Here is a 26784-nt window from a genome sequence, read left to right on the forward strand (position 1 = left end):
GATTTTTCTATGAATACATTTAATGAAATTTATATTTTACACATTTATACACTGTACATAATGATTACTGATTACTCCCAAAAATCAGATGAGTGTTTACTATCTTCTCCAAAGCCTGCAGATATGACACTGCTGCTAGAGTCTGTCTTGGATGGGTTCAGCTCTCTCAGAATGTCACTACCTGATGTCAGGGAAGTTGTTGCTCTCTCTACACTCTCCACATCCCCTAAGTCTGTAACAACAGCAGTGCTACATCAACACTGAATGCAAATATGACGGCTATTCAGAAAGTAAGGAAGTTTTTGTCTTATGTTGATACACAAGTGCTGATCACACACTTTCTAACAGAGACGTGCTCGTCTCCTTAACGTCTGTCCAGTCGTCACAGATGACAAGTCGTTGTGCTGTACTTTGTCATAATATTTCATTTTAAAAGCTGCAATTGAAACTTCTAGACTCGCTTTTTGATTGCTGGAAGTCTAAAAACAATACTGTAATGTAACACATAATTGCAGCCTGCGCCAGTGGCGGCAATAGCGGGCCCGGGGGCTTGCGAGCTAGGAGGACCTGTGAGTCTTGACCGGGATTTTTCGGGAAATTTTACCGGGACATGGGCCCGCGATTGTGCAACAGATGATAATGTTTTTGAAGATTATTGGGAGAGGGCGGCCCGGCAAACAAACTTGCGGGGAGGGTGGGGGCACGGGCTCTTATTGCCACCACTGGCCTGCACAGCAGACTACTGCAGACAACTAAGGCCTGGCGCACACGGTCAACTTTTTTATTGGCCGATAAAAACAAACGGCCAAAAATAAATCGCCCTTGATTTATGTCCAGGCGCACACGTGACGATTTTTTAGTCGAGAAATGGATTTTTTTTGAGTGCGTTTAAGCTATACTAAAATGGACTTTGTTGAATTAACCTGTGTTTGTGCTCTTCTAATTAGATCAAAGAAAAAAAGAAGACAACTTAAATATTAGGTTCATCCGGTAGTAAGTCAGAGACGTTTAAATCGACAGTTTTATAAACTATACACTTTGCGTGATGACACTCTTTAATTACTAGAGAATGTCTGTTGAAAGTTTCAGCTTATATTATAACAGCTGTAACCTTTTTTTAGCAAAGATAACAGCACAACTCACACTGAAGTTCACTGACTCCTGTGGAGAAAAACAAGCGACTGGCCGATTTTTTAGTCGACCATGTGCGCGGACTGATAACAATCTGTATGTTACATCGCCTCGCCTACAAATCTGTGGCAAAACCCAGATTTTAAAATCGGCGCAATTCTCGATCGCCTGTGTGCGCGCTTCCATTCAAATACATGATGCACAGATGGGCCGATGAAATAGTCGCCTCAAAATAATCGCTCATGTGCGCGCCTAGCCTAAGGTAAGGTTATCCTATATTTCAAAATTGTAATAGGTCAAGGACAAATATTCTTCTGGCATTAATCTCCATAAACTTGTTATTCTTGGTAACCTAATTGTTTTATTTTTATGAAAAAAATGTTCTACACTAAATCGACCCCAAGGAACAAAGTACCATTGTTAAATATTTTAACGTTTTCCCGATACAGGGTGTGCCAAAAACTGAGGGTCACTAGTCTAAATCTTGGAATTTTCAAACGTAAACATATATTATGTTAAACATCATTTTAAAGGTATTCAATAGAAAAACATTTAGGCGAAAACAGAAATTAATTATCTTTTTTCGCTTCAAAATGGCGGCAGTTTTTTTTTTGAAAAAACCAATACTTTTTAATACTCAGTGTTTCCTATACCAATGCACTTAGCCTCTAAGTGTAAATTACAAAGTTGTTCAGAATTAAAAAACCTATAAAATGATGTGCCTTTTGACATATGTTTCTATTTGACAATTTTGAACAATAGACATTTGCAAATTCAAAAATTTTTTTTTGAATTTTTCTCTTTTCATAAAACCTCTTTCTTCTAGGATATCAGAGTAAAGCTAATTTCATTACAAGTAAGAAAATTCAACCGGAGAAGGGCTAAGTGCATTGGTATAGGAAACACAGAGTATTAAAAAAATATAGATAAAAAAACTGCCGCCATTTTGAAACGGAAAAAAGATAATAAATTTCTGTTTTAGCCAAAATGTTTTTCTATTAAATACATTCAAGATGCTGTATAACACAACATATGTTTACATTTGAAAATTCAAAAATGTATCGTAAAAAAGTTTAAAATATTTTAATTTTTACGTTATTCCTTGGGGTCGATTTAGTGGAAAATAATTTTATTTCATCCTTGTAGGTTAAGCCGTTTTTCCGTTATCAATTTGAGACACCTCTCGTGGGACATCCTGTATATATATACGGCTGTAAACGCAATAACTTAAATAATTTTTGACCGATTTTGATGACATTTGGCTTGAAGATGTAGGACGGGATAAACTTGAATGAATTTGCAAACCAGCATGATCTGACCATGGGTGGTTTAATGGGATACAAATTGGGTTTTCTCATTTTTGACCCTCAAAACAATGAAATTCTCCAAAAGTATCATTATACCATTTTAAAAAGCTTAAATAACAAAAAAAAAAAAGCAAAGTGTTTTTAATGGTTATTGCTCAGGCAAATGGAATTCGCTTAGTCTGCAGGTTTGCTGCGGCGGGAGCATTTTGATTACTTTCGAATTTGTACCAGTTATACAAGCAAAAGTTTTGCCAAAATATAGTAACTTTGGTGCAGCTGGAGTTTCCTTCTGCAAATTTATTTATTTATTTATTGACTAACGGCTGACGCCAATACATAAGAAGATTTAGATTATAATACAATTTAATGAAAAATAACAGGTGCAAAATGTAAAACAATTCAGAACAGTAACAAGCAATAACATTTGACAACAATAATTGAACAATAAAAACAAATAACAATAAATAGCAACAATAAATACAAGTTAACAAACAGGAAGAAGTTAAAAATAACAATCTCTAATTCAAGAAAATTTTGATAGTGAATTTGGGTGCAAAAACAAAATTAATATATCTTCGGGGAAATCGTAATTTAAACTTGGCGTATACAAGCGATTATCAATAGACAAGGATTCCAAAGACAGCCCTGATGAAGAATCACTGATTTGATGAAAATAAATGCGGCTTGATAATAAATAATACCCCCGCCGCAGCAAACCTCAGACTAAGCGAATTTCCATTTCCCTGAATGGATTTACACTAAAATGTCTCCTTAACAATATCACATTTATTCCCTATTTAAATAGAATCAGTTTAAAACATACTTAGGTTTGCTGCAACAGGGAGGGTAAAAGTGTTTATTATGTAAAATGTTAATAGTTAGTAAAAAATAAAAACATTTTCCAAATTTGGGCAAAATATGTTTATAAACAAGCAAACTACAACAGTTTACTTATTCTCCAGAAGAATAACATGGGAATTTTAAATTTACAATTTTTTGGAATTTTCTCCGTAACCATTAGGCGCATTATAACGCTTCAATATACTAAATTATTTGTTTTTTTAAGCTCTACAAAATAGTTTCGAAAGAAATTGCAAAATTTTATGTTTTTTGGGTCAAAAATGGGAAAAACCCATTTTTACCCCATAAAAGCCCCCATAAACCCCCGTTCCCATGGTCCGATCATAATGGTTCGCGAACTCGTTTGAATAAACGTAGGTTTACACGTTTGTACCAAATTTCATCAAAATCGGATAACTTTTGCTCGAGTTATCGCGCTAACGGACACACATATATATATATACTAGCTGTACCCGCGGGCTTTGCCCCGTTTAACTTCTTAATTTTCAAGATGAGCTCGTTCGCATGGCTCAATTACGTCCTGGTTGAAGTTCGTTCGCTACGCTCACTCACCTTTAGATTGGAGCTAGTTCGCTGCGCTCACTTGCCTTCGGGTTAGCTCGTTCGCTACGCTAACTCGCCTCCAGGTTGAAGTTCGTTCGCTACGCTCACTCACCTTTTGGTTGCAAATTAGCTGTTGTCATAAATGTAAAAGAAATAATAGTGCTGCACCCTGTTGGTAATCCTTGTACAGTAACTTTAATGCTATTGGACATCATAGAACAGAACCAACTTGTTTAATTGAAACAGCTGTTAAGATTCATTAATTCCATTTCTCATAAGGTTAACATGGGAAACTCCAGAGCCACTGGGGTGGAGCCCGAGGGTCCGATCAGAATAAAAACAACTTAGTTTTCCTATTTAATACCTAAAGAATCGGTGTGCCAAATTTCAGCCTCCTAGGTAAATGGGAAGTGGGAGAATTAGTGATGAGTGAGTGAGTGAGTGTGTCAGTGAGGGCTTTGCCTTTTATAAGTATAGATAAATATATGTATATATATAAATATATATATATATATATATGAATTTGAACGGATGGTGTTTTTGGCCTCTAGGGACCTCAAAACGAAAAAAAAAAAATCGGTCCCGGGTCCAGGTCTTACCATGAGTACTACGGTAATAGCTTATTCCCTATATGTGAAATTCGCTAAAATACCATAATAACGTTTGCACTTACCAGATGAAGAAATGCCAATGTCTAAAGCCAATACATCTTCAATTTCGGCATTTGATTCAGGTAAAGTGGAGAGAACATTTTCAGGCTTGTTATCATGCAGGGATAAATCCTTTATAATGTCTATTTTTTGTAGATTTTTATTTGCTTGAGTTTCTTGAAAAACAGCAGTGTGTGTTTCTTGTTTACTAGAAGAAGTCTGTGTTGGTAATGAAGTTGCAATATTATCTGTTGTGTTGTTTTTGTTCGTAGACATAATTAACTGTTTGTCATTATTTTTAGAATCACTATGTTGTGCTGTTAAAACGGTACCATCTATATTTCCAATGTCAATCTGCGGGTTACTGACGGAATCTCGAGGCAATGATTCTACTGCTAAGCTTCCATTGGACATTGTAGTGGCAACAGATTCCTTGATACTTTGAGCATCTAAAAGAACCTTTACACTTTCAATGAGCTTTGCAGAACGCTCAAGATCAAGCTCAATTCCATTATCTGCTTTACTTGGACATGAAACTGTTAACACTTCATTATCAGCTGCCATGTCTAGATGAGTTCTTACTTTTGACGTTAGATTTGATGGGCCCTCTTTGTCTCTAGAAGCACTTTCCTTCTTGGCAGTTCCATCATCAAAGATATTTTGTTTGCCCAACCTTGGATGGTGATCATGTGATTGTTGGATTTTACTGTTGACGTTGATAGAACCAATGTCATTTTTATCCTGGTTACCACCCTGCTTTCTGGAACCTTGTCCACCTACTACATCATCGTCCTCTGAAGATGTAGTACTGTTTAATGCCTTTTGGCTACGTTTACTATAGTTGTTATAACCTTCACGTTTTTGGAATTTCTTTTTGAATTGCTTCCATCTCTCAAAATGCCTGATGTTCCTCTGATTGAATAATCTTCTTGAGTTTGAAATGCTTTCAGCTCCCACTGTATCGTAAATCTCACTACTAGAGTCTTGGTTTTCATTATATTGATGATGATTTTGCCCTTGTCTTTGAACACTGCCAAGTGAAAAGTGGGGATGAGATCTATCTGTAGAAAAGTTAGGTCTAATTTCACTTCTTCTTACCCTCATTACTGAATCAGATGTTCTTGAAGGAAGTAATGGAGGAAACATTACAGAATCTGAAATTAGTAAACGATTTTGAAAATCCTGAAAATTTCTTCGTATTAAAATACTTTCTTGCTGCAGCTGCTCAATTCTTGTTCTGGCATTCTGAATTACTTCATCTGTTGGACTAGATTCTTCTGAGTTTGGAGAAGCTTGCTGACTGAAGGAAAATCTTAGAGGCCTTCTTCTACCATCTACTCTAGGTGCAGCTTGTTGAGGTCTAGGGGCAAATAAAGATTCTTCTCCACCTCCCTGTCTTTGGGGTGTACGGTAACCAAATGTCGGGGCTATGATCACAGGAGGAGGAGTCGGGGTTGAGAGAGCTGATGTAACAACTGCACTATCTCTCCCTCTCAACACTGTCATTGCTATCTGAGACTCCTCCAACTGACTAGAGAGGTTTGCAGCTCTATTGGTTAACTCATCAATGCGGTGACGTTGTTGCAGTACATGGGCTCTCAACTCAACATTCTCCTCTTGAAGTTCACTGATTTTTCCTCTAGCCTAGAACATAATTTGATAATGTTACAAAAATCTATAAACCTAAAGTAATAGTTTTATAACTATGTCATTATTAAACTAACTATATATATTTCCAATACAGCTTTAACTGCAATTCATTATGATAAAAGATAAGAATGTAGTTTTCAGAAGCTTCCATGAAGTTATAGCATCACTTGCATCTGAGCAAGGTTTGATCACTAAAAAGGTTTCTTAAGCTACCATCAAAAATCGTATTCATAGCGACATTTGTACTTGCCTGCTCCAGTTGCGCAAGTAGCTCTGGGTCTTGCTGGTCAAAAGAGGTCTGCAGTTCATGGTCCTCAGTGTCAATGGTCTGGGTGAATGCAACAACAGGTTCAATCACAGTCTGGGTAGACATTGTGACAGCGTTGATTAGCGTTTGTGTGGAGGCAGAAACTCTGATGTCTTCTACCTCTGTTGTCTGTAAATGAACAGTTTAGTTAACAGTGTCTGCCCTTGGCAGGTACAACACGGTGACACTTATGTCTGGTCCCTGGATACTCGGGGATAGAAGGGAACAAGGTGGCTGACAAGTTGGCGAATGTCACATCAGCCTCAAATTTTATGAGATTACATCCTTTCTGTAGAATTTCTATTAACCCTTCCCGGACGAGTGACGGATATATCTGCATAAGTCTTTGGTGACAAAGGACGGGTGACGGATATATCCGCATATGGTTTTTGATGCTCCGGACGGGAAGCGGTTATATCCGCCTTCTTTTCAGACAGACTGGCAGGTGCTTGAGCAGTAACCAGATGTTTCGCGGAACCAAGGCGCCACTATCCTGCTCTTTCCATGACTGCGCTCTCCCCCCTCTCTACCGCGCTAACCCCTCTCCTGCGCCTCACCCCCCCCCCCCCCCGCGCACACCTACCACCACTCCTACGCTCTCCCCCTCGACGTTTCGCGCTCAACATTACGTTTTCTCTATTTATTGTTTACATATTGTTCTTTATTTATTGCCTAACGTTGTCATGGTCATATCTTCAAAGACGGGTGGCGGATATATCCGCTGTATTTCTACTCATCCGAGGATATATCCGCATAGTTAAAAACGATAAAATTATTTTGACAGTATGATGTGTTCTACTGTGTTTCTTTTATGTATACTTGTATAACAAAACACAAATATCAAAAATTTATTTTTATTTTTTCCTCTAATTTTTTCCCGTCCTATGCCATGATTTCGCCCGTCCGGGAAGGGTTAAGTCTTTCCAAGGATACTGTATATAATCTACTCTACGACTGCACAGCTCTGAATGAGGTAAAGGAAAGTGTTCTTGAAACAATGACAAGGGGCAGACAACTTCCTCAAGAGGAGCTCATAGGCTGATCAAGCAAACCATCAATCAATTCAGGTTTATCAAGTGGAGGGTGCAAAAAGCCCATTTGTGGCTTACGTCCACTAGGACTAAGAACGCCCCAATTTAACCAATTAATTTTTTATTCAGGCTACTTTGGTAGTTAAAGTCAGCACACAATATTCTTATGTAATGTAGCAATTTTAAACTTAACCTCTTTTAACCCTTTGAGGTTGAACTTTTTTTTCATTTTTCTGTGAGTATAGGTTGCCATTTGAGCAGTCGGAAAATGGCGCCCGGCGACCTATACTCGGCATTCGACCACAAGGGGTTAACTTAAAAAAAAAACCCCGCCTGACAAACCCGCAAACCTGCAGACTAAGCAAATTTCTATTTACCTGACTGGATTTCTACCAGCATATTCCCTTAAAATTGTCAGATTTATTTCCTATTTAAATAACATTAATTTTAGTGAGTACAATGGTTTGCTGATACAGGGAAGGTTGAGGTGTGTTTTTTTATTGAAATGTTGATAGCTTAGTTAAGTATGAAATAAACAAAATTGCCAGACAACAGTGGCACAGTATAATAAGCGCTGTAGCGACCAATAGTCCGCTACCACAGACACAGTCGAGTCGCCTGTCACTGCCACAAGAAGGAAGGGTGCACGACTCAAGTGGCTCACCCACGCCCCATCGCGGTGACTGGCCACAGCTAATATGCTCCATATCATTACAGGTATCTCTTGGCCCACGATTGCCACTAATGTGGCTCTAGAGCCTTAAGACCCACTAGCTTCTGAAACACTCAAGGTTTGCTGATCTTGGCAAAGTTTATACCTGAACAATAGCTTCTTTGGTAGAAGGTATCGAGAGGCTGCTTCGTTCAGCTTCAGCAACTCTACTACTTGGTTGAACAGGAACTTGCTCTCTAAATCTGGAAACACTTGGACTGTAACAGAACAAAAGAACAGGATCACAGTATATCATCAAATGAAAACTTAAGTACAGTTGTCCATTGATAGGAGAGGGACCAGCGTTTACCAACAATGTCGTATTACCAAGATTGGGTTTTCCTTAATGCAATTTTGTTTCAGATAAAATATCACAATTATTTTATATCACAGTATTATAACTATTAAAGATATTTAAGTAGTAAAATTTATTTACAAAATCTATTACGATTCTTGACAACACCGATCCTTGGATAATGGTATTGGTATTGAGAATCAACTATGGCCTAATTACTATACTATCAGTATTTGGGACGGTAAAAAAACACGATGAAGTGAACAAAATTTACCAAACAGTACATGCAATTTATCAAAACTATTCTACATAATGGCTTGGTATATGGAGGAGAGTTCATGATACTGGATGTTTGTTATGTTTCTATTCACAATACACGCTGAAATAATAAATAATAAAACAAATTGTATTTCCCTTCATTGTACATAACAAATATTACGTCAGATATAATTCAATACAATAGCACGATGTGACAACCGGTACAGTGACTCTCGTGTACATAAACATTGTATATATTAAGATGTAAGCATAGAATAGTGACCTCTGACAATGCCACAACCTGTGGCGAAATGCGCATCTTGAAACAAAAATATCAAGAACTCAAGGCAACACAAAACAATAAGGTAACTTATTAAAACTGTTTTTGAAACTGGGTTAGCCTACATTACAAACTTCCTTGCATTTTGTTATCAATACCTCCATACTTTCTTTTCACGTGTACAGTATTTGCTTGAAAAAATGTACACTTTTCACATCCTCCAAATACGTAGGTCTATGATCTATAAAGCTCGATTAAACCAGACCAAAACTTTCTTTGGCCATTGAAGGACATCTTAACTGCACAACAAAGAAGTCAATAACCTAACAAACAAGGACAAATAAAATACAACACATGGGGCGGTGAATGTTGAACAACCACTGTGAGCCACGCAGGCGCAGACCTAGTAGTTCCCGATTTGCGATATTGCTGCTATTTCACAAACATGTACCTCGGTTACCCACAGACTGGCGTGCATTGTTACAAACTTGCGCAATTGTAATGATGCTTGTCCGGCGGCAGATACTAGGCGCCTCGCATGTGCATCACTAGCATGGGCACATTTACCTACACGACGGGGCACATGCGACTCGAGCTGTTTGCTTGTCACATGTGCGCGCACAAGCGCCCCAGTGTGTTGGCCGCTTTAGTTTTAGGTGTTGGTACTGTGCTAGTATTTGATGATCTACTTAGAAACTTGGGGTGGCTATGGAAAGCCACTAGTATATTACATACATGGGAGGAACACAGTCAATGTTTTCTACTACAAGCTCCTGTTCTCTTGTCTCTTGCTGCAAGTGTAGCTGTTCTTGCTCTTGCTGGAGCCTCCTCTCATTCAACTGTTGGTTCTGCAACTGTCAAGGACCTTATTAGACATCTAGTCTGTGCTGACCAGCTTATTAATTAATACCTGTTGTTTCATAGCCTTGGTGTGTAGAGAAATATACATTCGGGGCCTCTGGTGTGTAACTATAGATAAAAAATTGCATGTGCTTCAATGTAAATTTATGTAAAGTAAAGTTTAAGAAAACACATTTCCTCAAATAGGCTAGGCTGGATGTTTACAGTGGATCGCTACGAAATGTTTACCATGCCAACATACAGGCTGCAGGCGCAGTGCAGTGTAACATCAGCTGTGTCCTGCCCATTGTCTGTCATGGAAACATCTATCTATAATTTTAATCCTTTCAACATGTTTCTCAATAAATCATGATAAACGTGATAAACATCATCATTATCACTGAATTTGTTTTGGGATGGGAGGCTGCTACCTGTACTAGCTTTTCTTTGAGAATATAATAACTTACATAATATACAGGGTGACAATTAAGGTGATGATTGGTGATTGGATGTCACCTATGGACGGCCCAAAGGGAGTAAGTTGAAAATCTTAAAGGTAAGCATAGGTTGATATGCAAATCAAATTAAAGGTCTTGTTGAACTAAAAGCAAAGCTGCAAACCGGACCTCAAATGGTTAATCAAGTCAAAAATGACAGCTGTTCAAAGATGAATTGCATTTGCTATACTATTATATGCTACCTCCTCACTAGAAGACGGAAGAAAATCATAAACCTTAGCATATATTGATATACACATCAAACTAAAGGTCTTTATAAGTAGAATACAATGCCACAAATTTGAGCTCAAGAGAACAACTGAGTAAAAAATTGCATCAGTTTTAAGATTCAAAATGGCATATTCAAGAAATCTTTGAACAGCTGCCATATTTGATACGGTTGTGCATTTGAGATCCAGTTTGCAGCATTGTTTTTAGTTCAACAAATCCTTTAGTTTGATGTACATATATGTCCTTCCCCTATAGTTGACATCTGATCACCGTGTACACAAAAAAGTAGCTTACTATTACCAGTTATGGTGTTCCAAATTTGTTTGTGATATTATCTTTTTGTTTTAAAGTTATAAAGTCATCCTAGGACTTAATTGTCACCCTGTACATAGCTAAGTACAATAGTTAGTTTTAGAAAGCCTATTTGATGTCTCTACTTTAACAAAAGGGATAGAGTTGATATATCAAACATTGCAAACCCTTTTATAATTTGTATAAACTAAATTTGAATTTTCAAATTTTGTCTACCTGCTGTTTTTTACCTGGTCCAAAACCCAAATGCTTTTTTACTCAGCTATTTCAGTGGCCTCTCAGAACACCTTAACATCTTACAATAACTTAACAACTTTTTTAGTGATGTAGGATGTTGATTGTTTTTCATCACAATTGCAAAGTTTGTGAAAAAAAAGAAAATATACAAAATTTGATCTAACTACATTTGTAAAAGCCGCATGTGAATAGATGTTTGTTCACAATTTTAGTAAATATTTTTTCCTTTCCTATGACCCTATTTATTGTGATGAGAAACAATTACAATTCTTTAGGAAATAAAATAAAATTATTATATATTGGTCTTGTTGAACTTGTAAATTTAATTATACATTTCATAATTAAAATTCTGTTTAAAAAAAAACAGCAATGTGCTACTGCCTGACTTGTCACTGAAATAACTGCTCAAGGAAGCAAGCGAGGAAGGTTCAGACTGAGACGACTGCAGATAGCCAAGGAACCAAAAGCAATACAAACACAAAAACTAATTGAAAAAATGAAAATAATAAAATAAAATGACTTCATTACCTGGAGTTGAGAGAGCCGATATGTGACATCTTTGTGGACTGTTGACAGTTGATCAGCCAGTGTTGCCAAGCTCTGCTCTCGTAACTGAGACATTGTGTTACACGATTAGATTCAGTAAAAAGCACACAATTCATCTAACATTATCAAACCATCAATCAATTGTTCACCACTAAACATAAAATCTTGGATGACATTTTTGTGGATTAGTGATGGCTGATTAGCCAGGGTGTTTTTTTAATCAAATCTCTTTGCTTGGATAGGTTATCAAAACGCACTGAGTTACAAGTTTGTAAATAGTATTGGTTGAAAGGCCAGGAGATGGTTAAGCATTTTATTTCTATCATGATAAAAATACTTATTATGGTCTACAGTAAAGGTAGACTCAGTCTATCTTCACTAAAATATTTCCGTACAATTTAACTTCAGTCCACCACTGAATAGGTTGTAAACCAGGACAAAATAAAACAATGGAAATTTGTTGTTTATTTTTATTGTTTTCAGATAATTTAGTTCAAGTTAATCACTTTCAAAAACTCTCCGAGGCTAATAGTTACAAAATAAACGGTGACACCCCTTAACACTGATGTTATGTAATAGAGGGCTTCTTTACGTACAGATTAGAACATTACGGATAAAATGGAAGAAACTGTCATCTCTCCAATAATGCTTATATTTGTACAACATTTCAGATTTATATTTTGTGACCATTTATTGTTTATTGTTACATTTTCGTCTTAAATAAATTATGAGATAATTTTGTTTGTAATAATGTTAAAAAAATATAATTTAAATACAGGCTTTGATGGTCTAAAGAAGTTATTTTACTCTATATGGCAACAAATTAGAAGAACTTTGCGTCCCCACCCCAAAGTTGTCGACCAACCCTGGAGGCGACGACATGGGTTTTTACACTCACCTAGGCCCCCATTACCAAAATAAAAAGTAATTTTAAACGAACCTTTTACTTACGTTCAATAACAAGTGAGTTAAAAGTGGTTTGCCGATTAACGTTTTTCGCAACTTTGCGCCCCCACCCCAAAGTTGTCGACCAACCCTGGAGGCGACGACATGGGGTTTTACACTCACCTAGGCCCCCATTACAAAAATCAAAAGTCAATTTAAACGAATCTTTTACTTACATATAATAAAAAGGGAGTTAAAAGCGGTTTGCCGATGAACATTTTTCGTAACTTTGCGCCCCCACCCCAAAGTTGTCGACCATCCCTGGAGGCGACGACATGGGTTTTTACACTTACCAAGCCTCCTATTGCCGAAATCAAGTCAATTTAAACGAATATTTTACTTAGTTCAATAACAAGGGGGTTAAAAGTGGTTTTCTAATTTAACGTTTTTCGCAACTTTGTGCCGCCCCCCCCCCCCCTTAAGTTGTCGACCACCCCTGGAGGCAACGACATGGGTTTTTACACTCACCTAAGCCCCCATTACCAACATCATAAGTCATAATCTCTGACTCTTTTCATGCATACACACTGCACCTAGCGCCTGTACTATAATGTGTAACACGAGTGCAAATTGCTTTTGCTGCACAGTGCCACTTTGCCCACTAGTTATACAAATAAGAAATAACTATTGAGTGCTAATTTATAAAGCCACACAATGAACAAAACCATAATCTTTTATGTGCAATCTATTCTATTGGTGATATTCTACCTCAACTCTACTCTGCCTCTCTTGCAGATCTATCCTTTCCTCTTCCAGCCGCTCCTCTAGTGCATGCTGCCATTCTGCTTCTCTTGCAGCAAAATCTTCCTCTGCTTTTTTCTTTACTAGCTGCTTTTCTTTTTCTATTATCCTGAGCAAGGTAAAATAATCAATTTTAAGACTTGTTTATTGGTCACGTGTTGAAACTGAATCTCAAGTCTAAAATTTACCAAACTCAAATACTACAAGTAAGTTTGTGATTTTTACAAACAAAATTAGAATTTTGAATGTTTTGTGAAGACTGTGTTGTATGACAACTTAGCTAATAGCATACTTTTCCAATAGCTATAAGAAATTACGGGTCCCAAAAAGATTATGTGAAATATCCTAAGCCTAACTTTTCTTAGGTAGGTACCTATTTTTAGCGAATTTCCCCTATAGGGAATAAGCTATTACTGTAGTACTCATGGTAAGACCTGGACCCGGGACCGATTTACTTTTTTGTTTTGAGGTCCCTCGAGACCAAAAAACACATCCGTTCAAATTCATATATATATATATATATATATATATATATATATATATTTATATATGTTTCCGTTAGCGTGATAACTCAAGCAAAAGTCATCTGATTTTGATGAAATTTGGTACAAACGTGTAAACCCACCTTTATTCGAACGAGTTCGCGAACCAGCATGATCGGACTATGGGAACAGGGTTTTATGGGGTAGAAATGGGGTTTTCCCATTTTTGATCCTAAAACTTAAAATTTAGCAATTTTTTTCCTAACCATTTTGTAGAGCTTAAAAAACAAATAATTTAGTATATTGAAGCGTTATTATGCGCCTAATGGTTAAAGAGAAAATTCCAAAAAACTGAAAATTTAAAATTCCCATGTTATTCTTATGGAGAATAAATAAATTGTTGCCGTTTGCTTGTTTATGAACATATTTTGATCAAATTTGGAAAATGCATTCATTTAATACTAAACTATTAACATTTTACAAAAAAGAAACCTTTTTACCCTCCCGGTTGCAGCAAACCTAAGTACTCGTTAAACTAATGCTATTAAAATAGGGAATAAATGTGATATTTTTAAGGAGACATTTTAGTGTAAATCCAATCAGACAAATGGAAATTCACTTAGTCTGCAAGTTTGCTGCGGCGGGGGTATTTTTTTTTAGAACAGAATTTTTTGCTGGTTGTCAACTTCCCCCAACCTACTCACCCTGCAGGGCCGGATTTAGCATTTTGTCGCCCCTAGGCCCAAATAATTTTTCCGCCCCCTAGTCTGGTCACAGTTTCTTTTCTACAAACCTTTATTTAAAACTATATTATGCCTAAAGGCATATGTTAATTGCTTGAACACCACCCCTCGTCAGAATTTTATCATTGCAAGTTTTTTTTTTTTGAATTATCTTGGTTAGCCTTAACAAAATTCCGTCTTTAACACTTTTGGCAATTTTATGCTTTTAGCAAATGCTCACGCTTGTGGGACTGAAACAAAACAATCCAACCCACAGAGCATTCCTGCAAAAAAGTATAGGTATCCATTGATTCCGATTTCAGGCCCTAAAACATCAACTCCATAAGAATATGTGATACCATAGATTAAACATACTCCTTTAGTAGATTTGTCATCCTTAGGGATTAGCTGAAAACAATTCCAAGTTATTTAAACCTAGTTTGTCCAAATAAAACCATCTAATCATAAACAATAGGTTGTCCCCTGGTTATATTACAACACAATTAAAACACACAACATAGAACTATCCCTAAAATAATAGGAAACAAATTTCGTCAAAACTAACTTCCAGTGTCACCAACATATATGAACTAGACATGAAAAACTATTTAGAATTAACAATGTGATAAAAAGTTGACTTGAGTTTATGGTTAATCTATGGCTGTACTGCATCCAGATTATATTTGCAAAGCAAAACAAAGCAATCGTCCCGCCGACCATAATTATCCTCAGGTCTGAGCTGAGGAGAAAATGACCCCATTAATGATACTTTAGAGGGGATTTAATTTTTCTAAAACCTGTTGCAAACACAGATAAATATTTTTTTGTTATTGAATTTTAAAAATAAACTTATCGTATTTTTAATATCCAACAAAACGTATTATATATTTTAACTTGACCCTGCAGGTAAACTGATCAAAAGATTAGTTAATAAATTTTCTTTTTGTGAGATGGGGGTGGTAAACGGCAATGGTGTCTAACACGCATGCGCCCCTAATCACTCCGATCAGTAGCGCCGAGCAAGCTTAGTGGCAGTGCAAAGATTATTATACAGTGGCAATACGATGCGTACCGCTCGGGCACTCGTCAACATCCCTACAGCCTACTCCCGTATAACCAATGTTCGTTACCAATGTTGTAACAAAATTTATGCGTAATGTTGAAAAATAGTTTAAATTTTTTAACAGTTATCTAATTATAATGCTTTATTGGCAAGAGTTCTTTTTTTCAACTGGCAAAATATGTTAAGCTATGGCTATTTATTTTATTTTTAGATATTAAAAAATATTTTTCCTCTCGGCCGTGCGCCCTCTGGGAGCTTGCGCCCATAGGCCCGGGCCTACCGGGCCTATTGGGAAATCCGGCCCTGTCACCCTGCTTCTTAATACTTCTTATTACTCATCTGGCCATGTTTTCCTACAAAATTATTCATGATTTAAAATAAGTACAAAAACAGATTACTTTTTTTTAACTTATCTCACAGGCCTAATTTAGCTCCCTGAACCTGAAGTCTAGTTACCCCCAGAGAGTTCAGTGGACAGAGTAGCTTTATTACTCTATACAGTATACAGCTTGTTACTTGTTGGCTTATTTTAGCTTATTTTTAAGCCTATTGAAAGTAGGCTAGCTATTTTTGAGTAGCATGGCTAAGTCCCAGATCTGGTAAACCTGCACTTTTTCATATAGGGTTCTCAGAAGCCAAAAATGGCCGATGACCAACACTTTTATAGATTTATATGTGTCTATAAACACAATAACCCACAAACCCTATGGTTAAAAAATGTCAAGTTAAATGAGTTTACAAAGGTTATGGGGGATATTTTACTGCAAATCATAGTTTTTCCTTTACCATTATTAACATTAAGATTAAAAGAATATTCTTTAATATTATAATCAGAGTAGGCCTACAGTGAAAAAGACCAGCATGTTACATAAAGCTATCAGGTGGTTTTTAATTTCACTCCCTGACCCAATGGATATCCTATACTCTAATACGAGCAAAGTTTGCTTGTATGTATGTATGCTTGCACCAAGATCTCGAAAACGGCTCTGACGATTTTCTTCAAATGTTGTATATAGTTTATTTCTGGCCTAAAAACGAGTTTACTGCAGTTAGAACTGCCAACAAAAATCTAATTACGTAGAAAAATGAAACTGAAAATCACATTTTTTTACATTAGTCTTATGGGTTGCTAGGTAACCATGTTGGCTGAATTAAATAACAAGGAAAAAGTAAACAAAAGACTTGTAATTTGCCTATCCACAGTATACTAGCAAAACAAAATACAGTACAAAAGGAAAAACATCAGTTGTTACTATTGAGCAAAGATTATACTGAAGATTACACGATTCTATATTCAAGGGTAGCAGTGTGGAGTGTGGGATCTGTTTATGACGATTAGATTACGGTATCTGTAATCCTTAAATGCTATGGAAAGGGAGAAAAACAGGTCCACGACATAGGAAGTGGTGAAGGAAGTAGTAAAGGCGAGCAGTCTGGAGTGTGGGATCTGTTTATGACGATTAAATTAAGGTATCTGCAATCCTAAAATGTAATGGGAAGGGAGGAAAATAGGTCCATGACGTAGGAAATGGGGAAGGAAGTTGTAAGGCTAGCAGTGCAGAGTGTGGGAACCGTCTGTGGCATTTATGTATCTACAATTCTAAAATAATATAAGGAAGGAGGGCAAACAGGTCTACGACATAGGGAGTGGTGAAGGAAGTAGTAAGGGTGAGCAGTCCGGAGTGTAGGAATTGTTAATAACGATTAGATCAAGTTATCTACATTTAGGGTAGTCTATGGGAAGGGAGGGAATCAGGTCCGCGACGTAGGAAGTGGTGAAGGAAGTAGTAAAGGCGAGCAGTCTGGAGTGTGGAAACTGTTTATGACGATTAGATGAAGGAATCTGCAATCCTAAAATCCTATGGGAAGGGATGGAAAGAGGTCCGCGACGTAGGAAGTGGTGAAGGAAGTAGTAAAGGCGAGCAGTCTGGAGTGTGAAAACTGTTTATGACGATTAGATTAAGGAATCTGCAATCCTTAAATGCTATGGGAAGGGAGGGAAACAGGTTCACGACGTAGGAAGTGGTGAAGGAAGTAGTAAGGTAAAGGAAGGAGTAAGGTGAGCAGTCCGGAGTGTGGGAACTGTTAATAACGATTAAATCAAGTTATCTACAATCTTAAAATGCTATGGGAAGGGAGGGAATCAGGTCCGCGACGTAGGAAGTGGTGAAGGAAGTAGTAAAGGTGAGCAGTCCGGAGTGTGGGAAATGTTTATGACGATTAGATTAAGGTATCTACAATCCTAAAATGCTATGGGAATGGAGGGAAACAGGTCTGCGACGTAGGAAGAGGTGAAGGAAGTAGTAAAGGCAAGCAGCCCGGAGTGTTGGAACTGTTAATGACGATTAGATTAGGGTATCTGCAATCCTAAAATGCCATTGGAAGGGAGAGAAACAGGTCTGCGACGTAGGAAGAGGTGAAGGAAGTAGTAAAGGCAAGCAGCCCGGAGTGTTGAAACTGTTAATGACGATTAGATTAAGGTATCTACAATCCTAAAATGTAGTAATGCTAGCAGTGCAGAGTGTGGGAACTGTCTGTGGCATTTATGTATCTGCAATTCTAAAATGGTATAGGGAAGGAGGGCAAACAGGTCCACGACGTAGGGAGTGGTGAAGTAAGTAGTGAAGGTGAGCAGTATGGAGATTGGGAGTGGATTAATGTATCTGCAATACTTTTCAGAGTAAACTAATAATTTTCCCCGAGCAAGGCTCGGTCCCCAGGTACTGATACATACTGAGCCCACTTGTGTTGCATGCGATGGATGTGAGAGAGCTTTACTCCAGCCATTAGCAATAGTTGCTGCATCTCCTCACTCCACAACTGATGGCTGCTGATAACACCTCGCTCTTCTACCATCTCCTCCATCCTCTCCTCTTGATAGCTACGGCTGCTATCGACAGAAAATAAGTTATGTGAAATTCTCTCTCTTTAAACAACTGTTTATAATTGTAATAAAGAGAGTGAGGTTGTTTGGATAGCATTTTGGTTTAACAAATAGCCTATTTGTTTAAAAGTGATGAGAAAAGGGCAATAATGTAACTGAAATATATAATACAAGATGACACTTTAAGGCCTTTTCAAATGATTGATTGACATTTCTTAGTTTTTTCCAACTTTCCATTTTTATTTTCATTTTTTTTTCTCACAGTGTTACAGCCTCACACCACCACTTCAAACAGCATTTACAGATTCGTGTGTTTCTAGTAGAAATCCTCATGTAGGCGAATAGTTTGATGTTTGCAATTTTTATCAGTCAATGGCTTTACTCTCAATCCTGAGCAACCCCTTCATTCAGTCATTTAAATTTCTCTTGTTTTGTCTAAAGACGATATTTTTATCTTCCAAGGCCATTAACAATTAGTTGAGATGGGGACGCCCCCTAAATGCGTATTTTAACCGAAACAGGTATGAGTGTAAAATGCTGTGAGATGATCTGTGTGTAGCTTTGTTACTGATACTTGACAACCCTTTCCATATCCTTGACGCCTGAGGATGACTTTGTAGAAAGTCGAAACTAGTTGCGACACTAGCAAATGTGGAAAAGGTTGTCACTTCATATGAAGTTACAACCCTTTTGATATCCTTGACGCCTGAAGATGACTTTGTAGAAAGTCTAAACTAGTTGCGACACCAGCAACAATTAGGAAAACCTTTGTATATGGTCGATGTACAAGATAAGTTTACAGTGTTTGACAACATATTTTAATATTATTTTAATTTAGTTTTTCCTAAAAAGAGAGTAAAAAAATTTTAAACAACAAAAATGAGTGGATGGATTCAAATCTGATACATGAAAAAAATGAAATAGCGGAATTGAAAAAACAAGCCAGATGTACAGTTTATAATGAGCTTCTATATATTTGTAAGCAGAGGAAAGAAGATTATAAAAATAAGTTAATAAGACAGAAGAAAAGCTTTTATGATGAAAAAATTAAAAACTCTGACAATATTTCAAAGAAAACTTGGGAAATAATAAATAAGGAAACCGGAATAAATGCAAATAAGACTAATAGTTCAATCACTGTTCTGAAAAAGGGGAATACTAATTACAAAATGATCCCTTAATCATTTCAAACACTTTTATTAATAATAATTTTATTGGAGCCATTGAAACATTGATACAAAAAAGAGGATTAAATTCACACCCAGCTACAGGAATTAACCAGGTACGGTAACCCAGTCCAGTAACTTAAATTGAAATTAAAAAAGTAAAATAATTTTATCTTGTAGTCATGATGAGGTTCCTCTAAAATTAGTTAATCATGTCAGAAAATCTATATTAAAACACATTGTACACATTATTAACTGCTCTTTAATAACTAGAGTTTTTCCTGACAGTTTATAAATTGCTAAAGTTATTCCAATTTTCAAGACAGGGGAAAAAAACTGAGGTAAAAAATTTTCAACCTGTGTCCTTGTTGACTTCTATATCTAAAATACAAAGAGTAATGTACAATTGTTAATAAAGGAAACAAAGTCAGTTAGTTGGTATTTTTATGGACCTTTCGGCAGTATCTCACACAAAATACTTTTAAATAAATAGCAAAATCTGAGTATAACAGATCGTTATATAGATTGGTTTGAATCATATCTCTCTAAAAGAAAATGTTGAGATTGTGTCTGAAACAACTGATTGATATTGTTTTTGTTTCTAACCTGTGAGGCGTGGCTGAGACCATGGTCCGCACAATACAAGCCAGCAGACTCTCCTGACTGCCCAGGTAGCAGTCTACGGTGTGACGTAGCTGAGAGGTGGAGGGGGGTAGATGCAATGTGTCTAGAATGTCCTCGGTTTCCTGACGTGAGAACCGAGGCAGTAGTGATGGGTCCCACTTGCGTTGCTGCACACTCTCTGTCACATACCTGGAGTACTGAGGCAGGCTGTCCAAGATATGAGCCTAAACAGTCATGAGGACATTATCACTTTATATAAACTGTTAAAATAATTTTTGTATCTAAGGTCAATGAATTTAGGATTCTGTAGTCGTAGTAGATATCCCACCACTATGGACCATCGGGAGCGAATTATAAATGCAAACAGAACATAGTTTGATAAACCTATTTACAATCTTAGAGTGTTTGTGTTAAAATTCCATTTTCCCCTTTAGTTTTAGATATGTTGACATTTGTTTGACTTCTAATATGATATAGATAACAATTAATTGTACTTTTATTTTGGCTTGGTCAAAAATACTCATCTATAAGTATAAAAGAGGATGTTTGTATATATATGTATACGTTTGGCAGTGATAAACTCAGACACCGCTGAACCGATTGCCACGAAACTTGGTACATACCGGTACGTGTAGAATTTCATGGAATAGGTTTATACACCATCAATTTCGTGTTCCGTCCAATCGGCTCCGCCCCAGTGGCTCTGGAGTTTCCCACGTTAACCTTATGAGAACTGGAATTAATGAATCTTAACAGCTGTTTCAATTAAACAAGTTGGTTCTGTTCTATGATGTTCAATAGCATTAAAGTTACAAGGATTACCAACAGGTTGCAGTACTATTATTTCTTTTACATTTATGACAACAGCTAATTTGCAACCAAAAGGTGAGTGAGCATAGCGAATTGAACTTCAACCTGGAGGCGAGTTAGCGTAGTGAACGAGCTAACCTGAAGGCAAGTGAGCGTAGCGAACGAGCTAACCTGAAGGCAAGTGAGCGTAGCGAACGAGCTAACCTGAAGGCAAGTGAGCGTAGCGAACGAGCTAACCTGAAGGCAAGTGAGCGCAGCGAACGAGCTCCAACCTAAAGGTGAGTGAGCGTAGCGAACGAACTTCAACCAGGACGTGATTGAGCCGAATAGAAAGACCAAAAATATTGTCTACCCACTAGCATTAATATAAGAGCAATAATAAAGAATCGGTTATCCTTTGTACTATATGTGTTTCATTAGTTGTCGTACGTATTTTAATTTACCGTAGTTATAAGCACTTCATATACAATAAGACAATTAAACGTTACGGTACTTAAATTATAAATAGTCAAAGGCAAGACAACGTCTGCCGGGTTCAGCTAGTTCAACATAAATGATTAATTGACATCCACCCACTTTGTCATTGTTTCAATTAAATTATGGTAGTTTTTATTTTAAAACTGGCTACCCCGCAGATTTAACATAGAAATGGGGTGTGCTTCAATATTTTTTTTCTTTATAACTTGTCAACCTGATTGACACCAATTAACAGTAGAGATTTGGTATGAAAATAAATCTCTCACACACAAGATGTGCCATTACTAAATTGGAACAAAGCTCCACAGAAAACTAAACCAGTTTATAAGTACCTAGGCTCTAACTAAGTTTAGGATAATGTAGTTTGTGCTAATGAACCTATATAGTAAATGTAAAATACTATTGGTACAACAATATTTATATTAACTTACCTCTGATGCAAACACTGACACTGTGTAAAAGTAATTCTCATGAAACAAATAATCCACGACCAACAAATTTATTGCTTGAAGTTTTGGAGAAGTAGAGGATTTCTTTGCCCACTTTGTTTTGCCATTGCTGTTGTTTTCTTCTAGTGCTTTCACCATCAGTTGCCGCATGTACGCTCTTAATTCAGCCAAAAGACCTCGATTTTCAAACCTGAAAATCAAGTCAAAAGTTAAAAGTTGTAGAACTTGTTAAGACAGGTTGTCATTTTAGAAGGAAATGTGTTTTCCAAACTCATTTTACGGCCCAGTTACCAAGACTTCTCACAGAAGGCCACAAAAAAGGTTTTAATGGCCATTTTTCCACTATCTAGCCCATTTCTGCACTCTACCTTCACTTATTGCATTAAGGCTATAACCTTCAGTCATCTGGCGATGCATTTTACTATCAGTTCTATGTCTCATGTGGCCAAAAAACACGTATCATATATTGTATGCAGCGAGAGTTTCAATAATCTACTGTAAAAGGTTATCCAATCACACAGCAAACCAAAGCCAAAAAGATAGCTACAGAGCTGAAAATGGTGCCATTCTGTTTACCAATGATACCAGTAAGCGGCGACTTATACTTGCGAGCTTTGGACCTATATACACAAAAAAGTCTGATACTTTAACGACACCCTTTGTTGATTGTTTAACCTTGCTATAATGTTAGCTAAAATAGTCAAATCAATTGGGGTTAAGTTTGGTTTTTATTTGAAAACCAGTAAAAAAGGACAGTGTCATACCGAAAATTCCATTTTATACGGCATCATGTTTCAATCTCGCCCACCATCTAAAAATCCGGTTTCCAGATAAAACTGTGGAAACACTGTTCATAAAATTTTATTAGGCTACTAGCAATATCAAGATCATACCTAATTTGACTCTTTTAAGTAGCATTAATAGGTTTAGTTATGATCATAGATGTTCAAAAATATATATATGATAGGTGGGCCAAACTATCTAAAGGCACCAGAGTTAGGCTCAAGAGTTATCTAGACACTACTTTGTACTTACCATTTGTAAAACTCTTCCTTAATTTGCTCAGAGTGTGTATTTAAAAGAGCGCCTTCTCCTGGACTCAACATTTTATTTTTTTCCATGTTTCCTAAACAGATAAACATTTTTGATTGATTGAGACCTTAAAGTTGAATCAACTACAAATAAAAACAATAACAACTACAACAACTGGGAACGAAGAATGTATTGCCCTTTATTGTGGACTTAGTTAGGCTACACAGTGGCTGATAGGTCTTCTCCAGTCTTCCTTTCAAATTCCATGCAATTACAAGTGCAGCTCAATTATATTAGAGCCAGGTAAGAACAATGCAAGAGATGAAGTGAAGTCTCCTTCTACACCAGTAGGGCTAGCGTTGATAGGCTCACCCATCACTTGTTGTACAAACAATGTCATGAGAAGATTGATCATATCCTTTTTTTACAGATACGCTGAGATTACTTTAAAATGAACAGGGAGATTGTCGGACGAGGTAAACAGCATTGAAGCTTGTATAATGGTGAGCATATTTGCAGTAAGTGTTGCAAGTCAAAGGAGACTGTTGGTAAATGAGGTAAGGCTATCAATCCTTTGAAATTTAGGGGGTGTCATCCAAGCCATACCTATCCCATTGAAAATAAGATGGGATCTATCGTCATTATGGTACCGTAAAGCAATTTTAATATTTTTGGAAGATCTTGTGCATTAATTTCTTAGGTTACTTAGGGCAACTCATTGTTCGATTTGTAAAAAATTAGGTGCCAGAACTGTTACCTATTTAATGTGATTTGTACCTATTTTTTATCTCTACGAAAGAGATGTACCGGAATTCCGTTCCGCTGTGTTCCCCCACATATCGAACACTGGGGCTACTTTATTACAATCAAACATAACCAGATACTAAAGCAGTCTTCTTCTGATTGGCTTTGCTCACATAAACTAACATTCTAAAGTAATCTTCTCTTTTTAACCCTGCAGTAACTTAGACTCCTCTTATCCAGTCTCCTCGGGAACGAGATCAAAAAGGTTCGGATAATGGGTTTTCTGGATTATCTGACGTCCCTTAACTTAAAAGTCCTTAAATTAGGGATGACTCTAGACATGAAAATATTAGGATATTGCATAAAAGTAGTAGATCTAGATACTTAGGAATGATTAGGCCTACTGAAAAACAAAAAACACCAGATGTCAAGGCTTTGTACCTACCTTTTAAATCTTTAACAAATGAACAAGGAAAAGGAACCATACAATTCATGGAGTACCACATTATAAGTAACTAGGCCTACAAAAAAACAAATGGACACAGCTGCATACTGGACAATACAGAGTACAACTTACTATGTATACTTAAATGTTTGGTTCAAACAACAATCACAATATAGAGTACCACTGTACTGTACGATAGCCAACATGTTTAAACGCCACAGGAATCACTCGAAAACTAATTCAAACATTTTACTTAAATTTGGGAGAGAATTTTACTGTATTTAAGTTAGAAAACGTGATCACTGGTCTCAAATGTTTTCCTAGAGAAAAGAAATTTCAGTATGTACTGCCCACTTTCTGCTAATATAGCCTAGTACCGTTAAACCGATGTGCTGATAAAAATTGTCCAGTTAAAGGTAGGCTATGTTATTTCTGCCGATTGTAGTCTGGTTAAACAGACGTCTGGTAAAAAGGTGTTCGGATAAGAGGGAGTGTACTGTAAGGTTTAAGTTACCTGCCTTAAATATTTCTCAATTTTAAATTAGGCTAAACTTTTTAAGCTAACTTCCCAATGAAATGGGAACTCTCATTTAAATTCTTTCAACTGAGCATGCATGCAAAATAAACAATAAGTAAGTACTTCCTCTTCCTTTTGAACATTTTAAGTAGGCTATGTTTATTTTCTGTCAGTTTGGACCTTGGTTTGATTAGTATTTAAGTTAATTATGTTAATTAAGATTACATTGACAAACATTTATATGTAAAGAGTCGTGAAGTTACTTTCAATGGTGATAATATTTATTCAGGATAATTAAATTACGTTATCATTGTTATAAACATGTTGAAAAAAATATTATATCGTAGGGTACTTATAAATACTATTGAACTTTAAATTTAAAAATGAAACTCCCAAACTTAATTGGTTATTTTTTGGGCAAAACTTTGGTAGCTAAATCTGACTTCAGTCGATTGTTACAATCCATATAGAATATGAACAATTCTAAATAGTTTTGGTGAGGTTAAGTTTAGTGGCTTGAATCTGTTGAAAACTTGAAAGTTTTTCAAAAGTAAAAATAATAATATTTATTATTTAGATAATGAATTAGTTGAATAAGACTAGGACTAGGTCTAGAGTGTCTAAGCTTAACTTATTCTTAAACTAGGCCTAATCCAAAACCAATTATGGATAGACTGCACTTACACACTTTTTTCATGATAATGTAATCAACATAGGCAAAATTTTGAAATAAATTTCATGTTGTGAAAATGTTAACGAATGATGAGTATTTCAATTGTTTAATATGTTGTGTTATTCTTAAACTAACCCATGAACTGAACGATTTTGTCTTGTAGCTGATGATGATTCCATTTGTTTACAAACAAACCTCCGAATTCCCAAACTCCTTTGACATTGTATTGTTAAAGACGAATCCACCAATCCACATAGAGTATAGTAAACCAACAGCAATTGAGACAGTATTATAAAATACCCCCGCCGCAGCAAACCAGCTGACTAAGCTTGGATTTTTACGTAAATTAGAATGTCCATTGTCCTCAAACAGATTGATTCCATTTATTTAAGTAACATTAAGTTTAACGAGTACTTAGGTTTGCTGCTACCGGTACTAGGAGGGCACATGATAAAAATGTTTTACCTAGGTATGTTAATAGCTCAAATCAAATCAAATCAAATCAAATCAGTTTATTTCCACAATATATACAAATTTACAATTTTTCAATAAAATAAAATAAAAATATATATAGCCCTGAAGCATTATACAGTAATTGTTAACGTAAATTAATTCTAGTAAAATTAATTTATAAGTTATAAAAGTAAAAACTTAAATACTAGTTGAGTGTTTGCTCCGGCTTGAATAATAACTAATTTAATATATAATGGAAATGAGTCTACATAGACCTCAGTGGTCTGTGCGTAGACTCGAGTTGCTAAAAATTATATATGTATTTTTTGAGCTAATTTGCAATTGAAGAAAAAAGTTTAAATAAAAATGTACTAAGTGCTATGGGAACCTGTAAAAATAAAAATAAGTAGATTATATAAAAAATTGGAGTAAATATTAATTAAAATTTTTAATAACAGAATTGTTTAAAGGGGAAGCCAATAAATAAAACGGAAAAGAATTTTGTTGGTTGCAAGAGTTTGCAGAGGGGGTCCGTTTAGTGCTGTCAGACAGTTGCAGGTCGCCTGTTATCAGTAGTGATAAGAGCCTCGGCCTCTTCATCGCTGATATAAAATAACCATCTATTAACTCGATTTTTGAATACACCTAATGTAGGAGAATGAAATAACTGAGTTGCTTTATACATAGTGGAATAATTCCGGAACAAAATATGTGCTATGTAGAAACAATTTGTTTTTGAAAAGGATTTGTGCTGCTGAATAGTAGAAATTCCAATTCTATTTGCATATCTTGTATTATGTGTGTGGGTTATGGAGGTAAAAATTGAATTGAAGTTTTTAAATATAAAAATTAGAAGATCTTTGATAAAC

At 36.2% G+C, this 26784-nt stretch overlaps 1 protein-coding gene across 5 annotated transcripts; it reads right to left on the reverse strand.

The window, feature by feature from the left end:
• On the reverse strand, positions 1–25661 carry LOC128987583 (uncharacterized). 5 transcript variants are annotated; one of them, XM_054408511.1, is made up of 12 exons: positions 25598–25661; positions 23087–23177; positions 22034–22241; positions 20298–20539; positions 18376–18528; positions 13342–13483; positions 11671–11754; positions 9761–9879; positions 8299–8410; positions 6393–6578; positions 4516–6136; positions 1–232 (listed from the first exon to the last, which is right to left on the reverse strand). In XM_054408511.1, exons 1-12 carry the CDS (start codon positions 25599–25601, stop codon positions 72–74), a joined length of 3123 nt encoding a protein of 1040 aa, XP_054264486.1. In that variant the 5' UTR covers positions 25602–25661; the 3' UTR covers positions 1–71. The 5 variants fall into 5 exon arrangements, with proteins under 5 accessions (XP_054264486.1, XP_054264487.1, XP_054264485.1 ...); XM_054408512.1 differs by having other exon boundaries at positions 9761–9873; positions 18376–18531; XM_054408510.1 differs by having other exon boundaries at positions 18376–18531.
• Between the last annotated feature and the right edge of the window lie 1123 nt (positions 25662–26784).

The sequence above is a fragment of the Macrosteles quadrilineatus genome, unplaced genomic scaffold (assembly GCF_028750875.1).
Source record: "Macrosteles quadrilineatus isolate MER2022 unplaced genomic scaffold, UCM_ALF_1.0 Scaffold_2__2_contigs__length_208266976, whole genome shotgun sequence".
NCBI lineage: Eukaryota > Metazoa > Arthropoda > Insecta > Hemiptera > Cicadellidae > Macrosteles > Macrosteles quadrilineatus.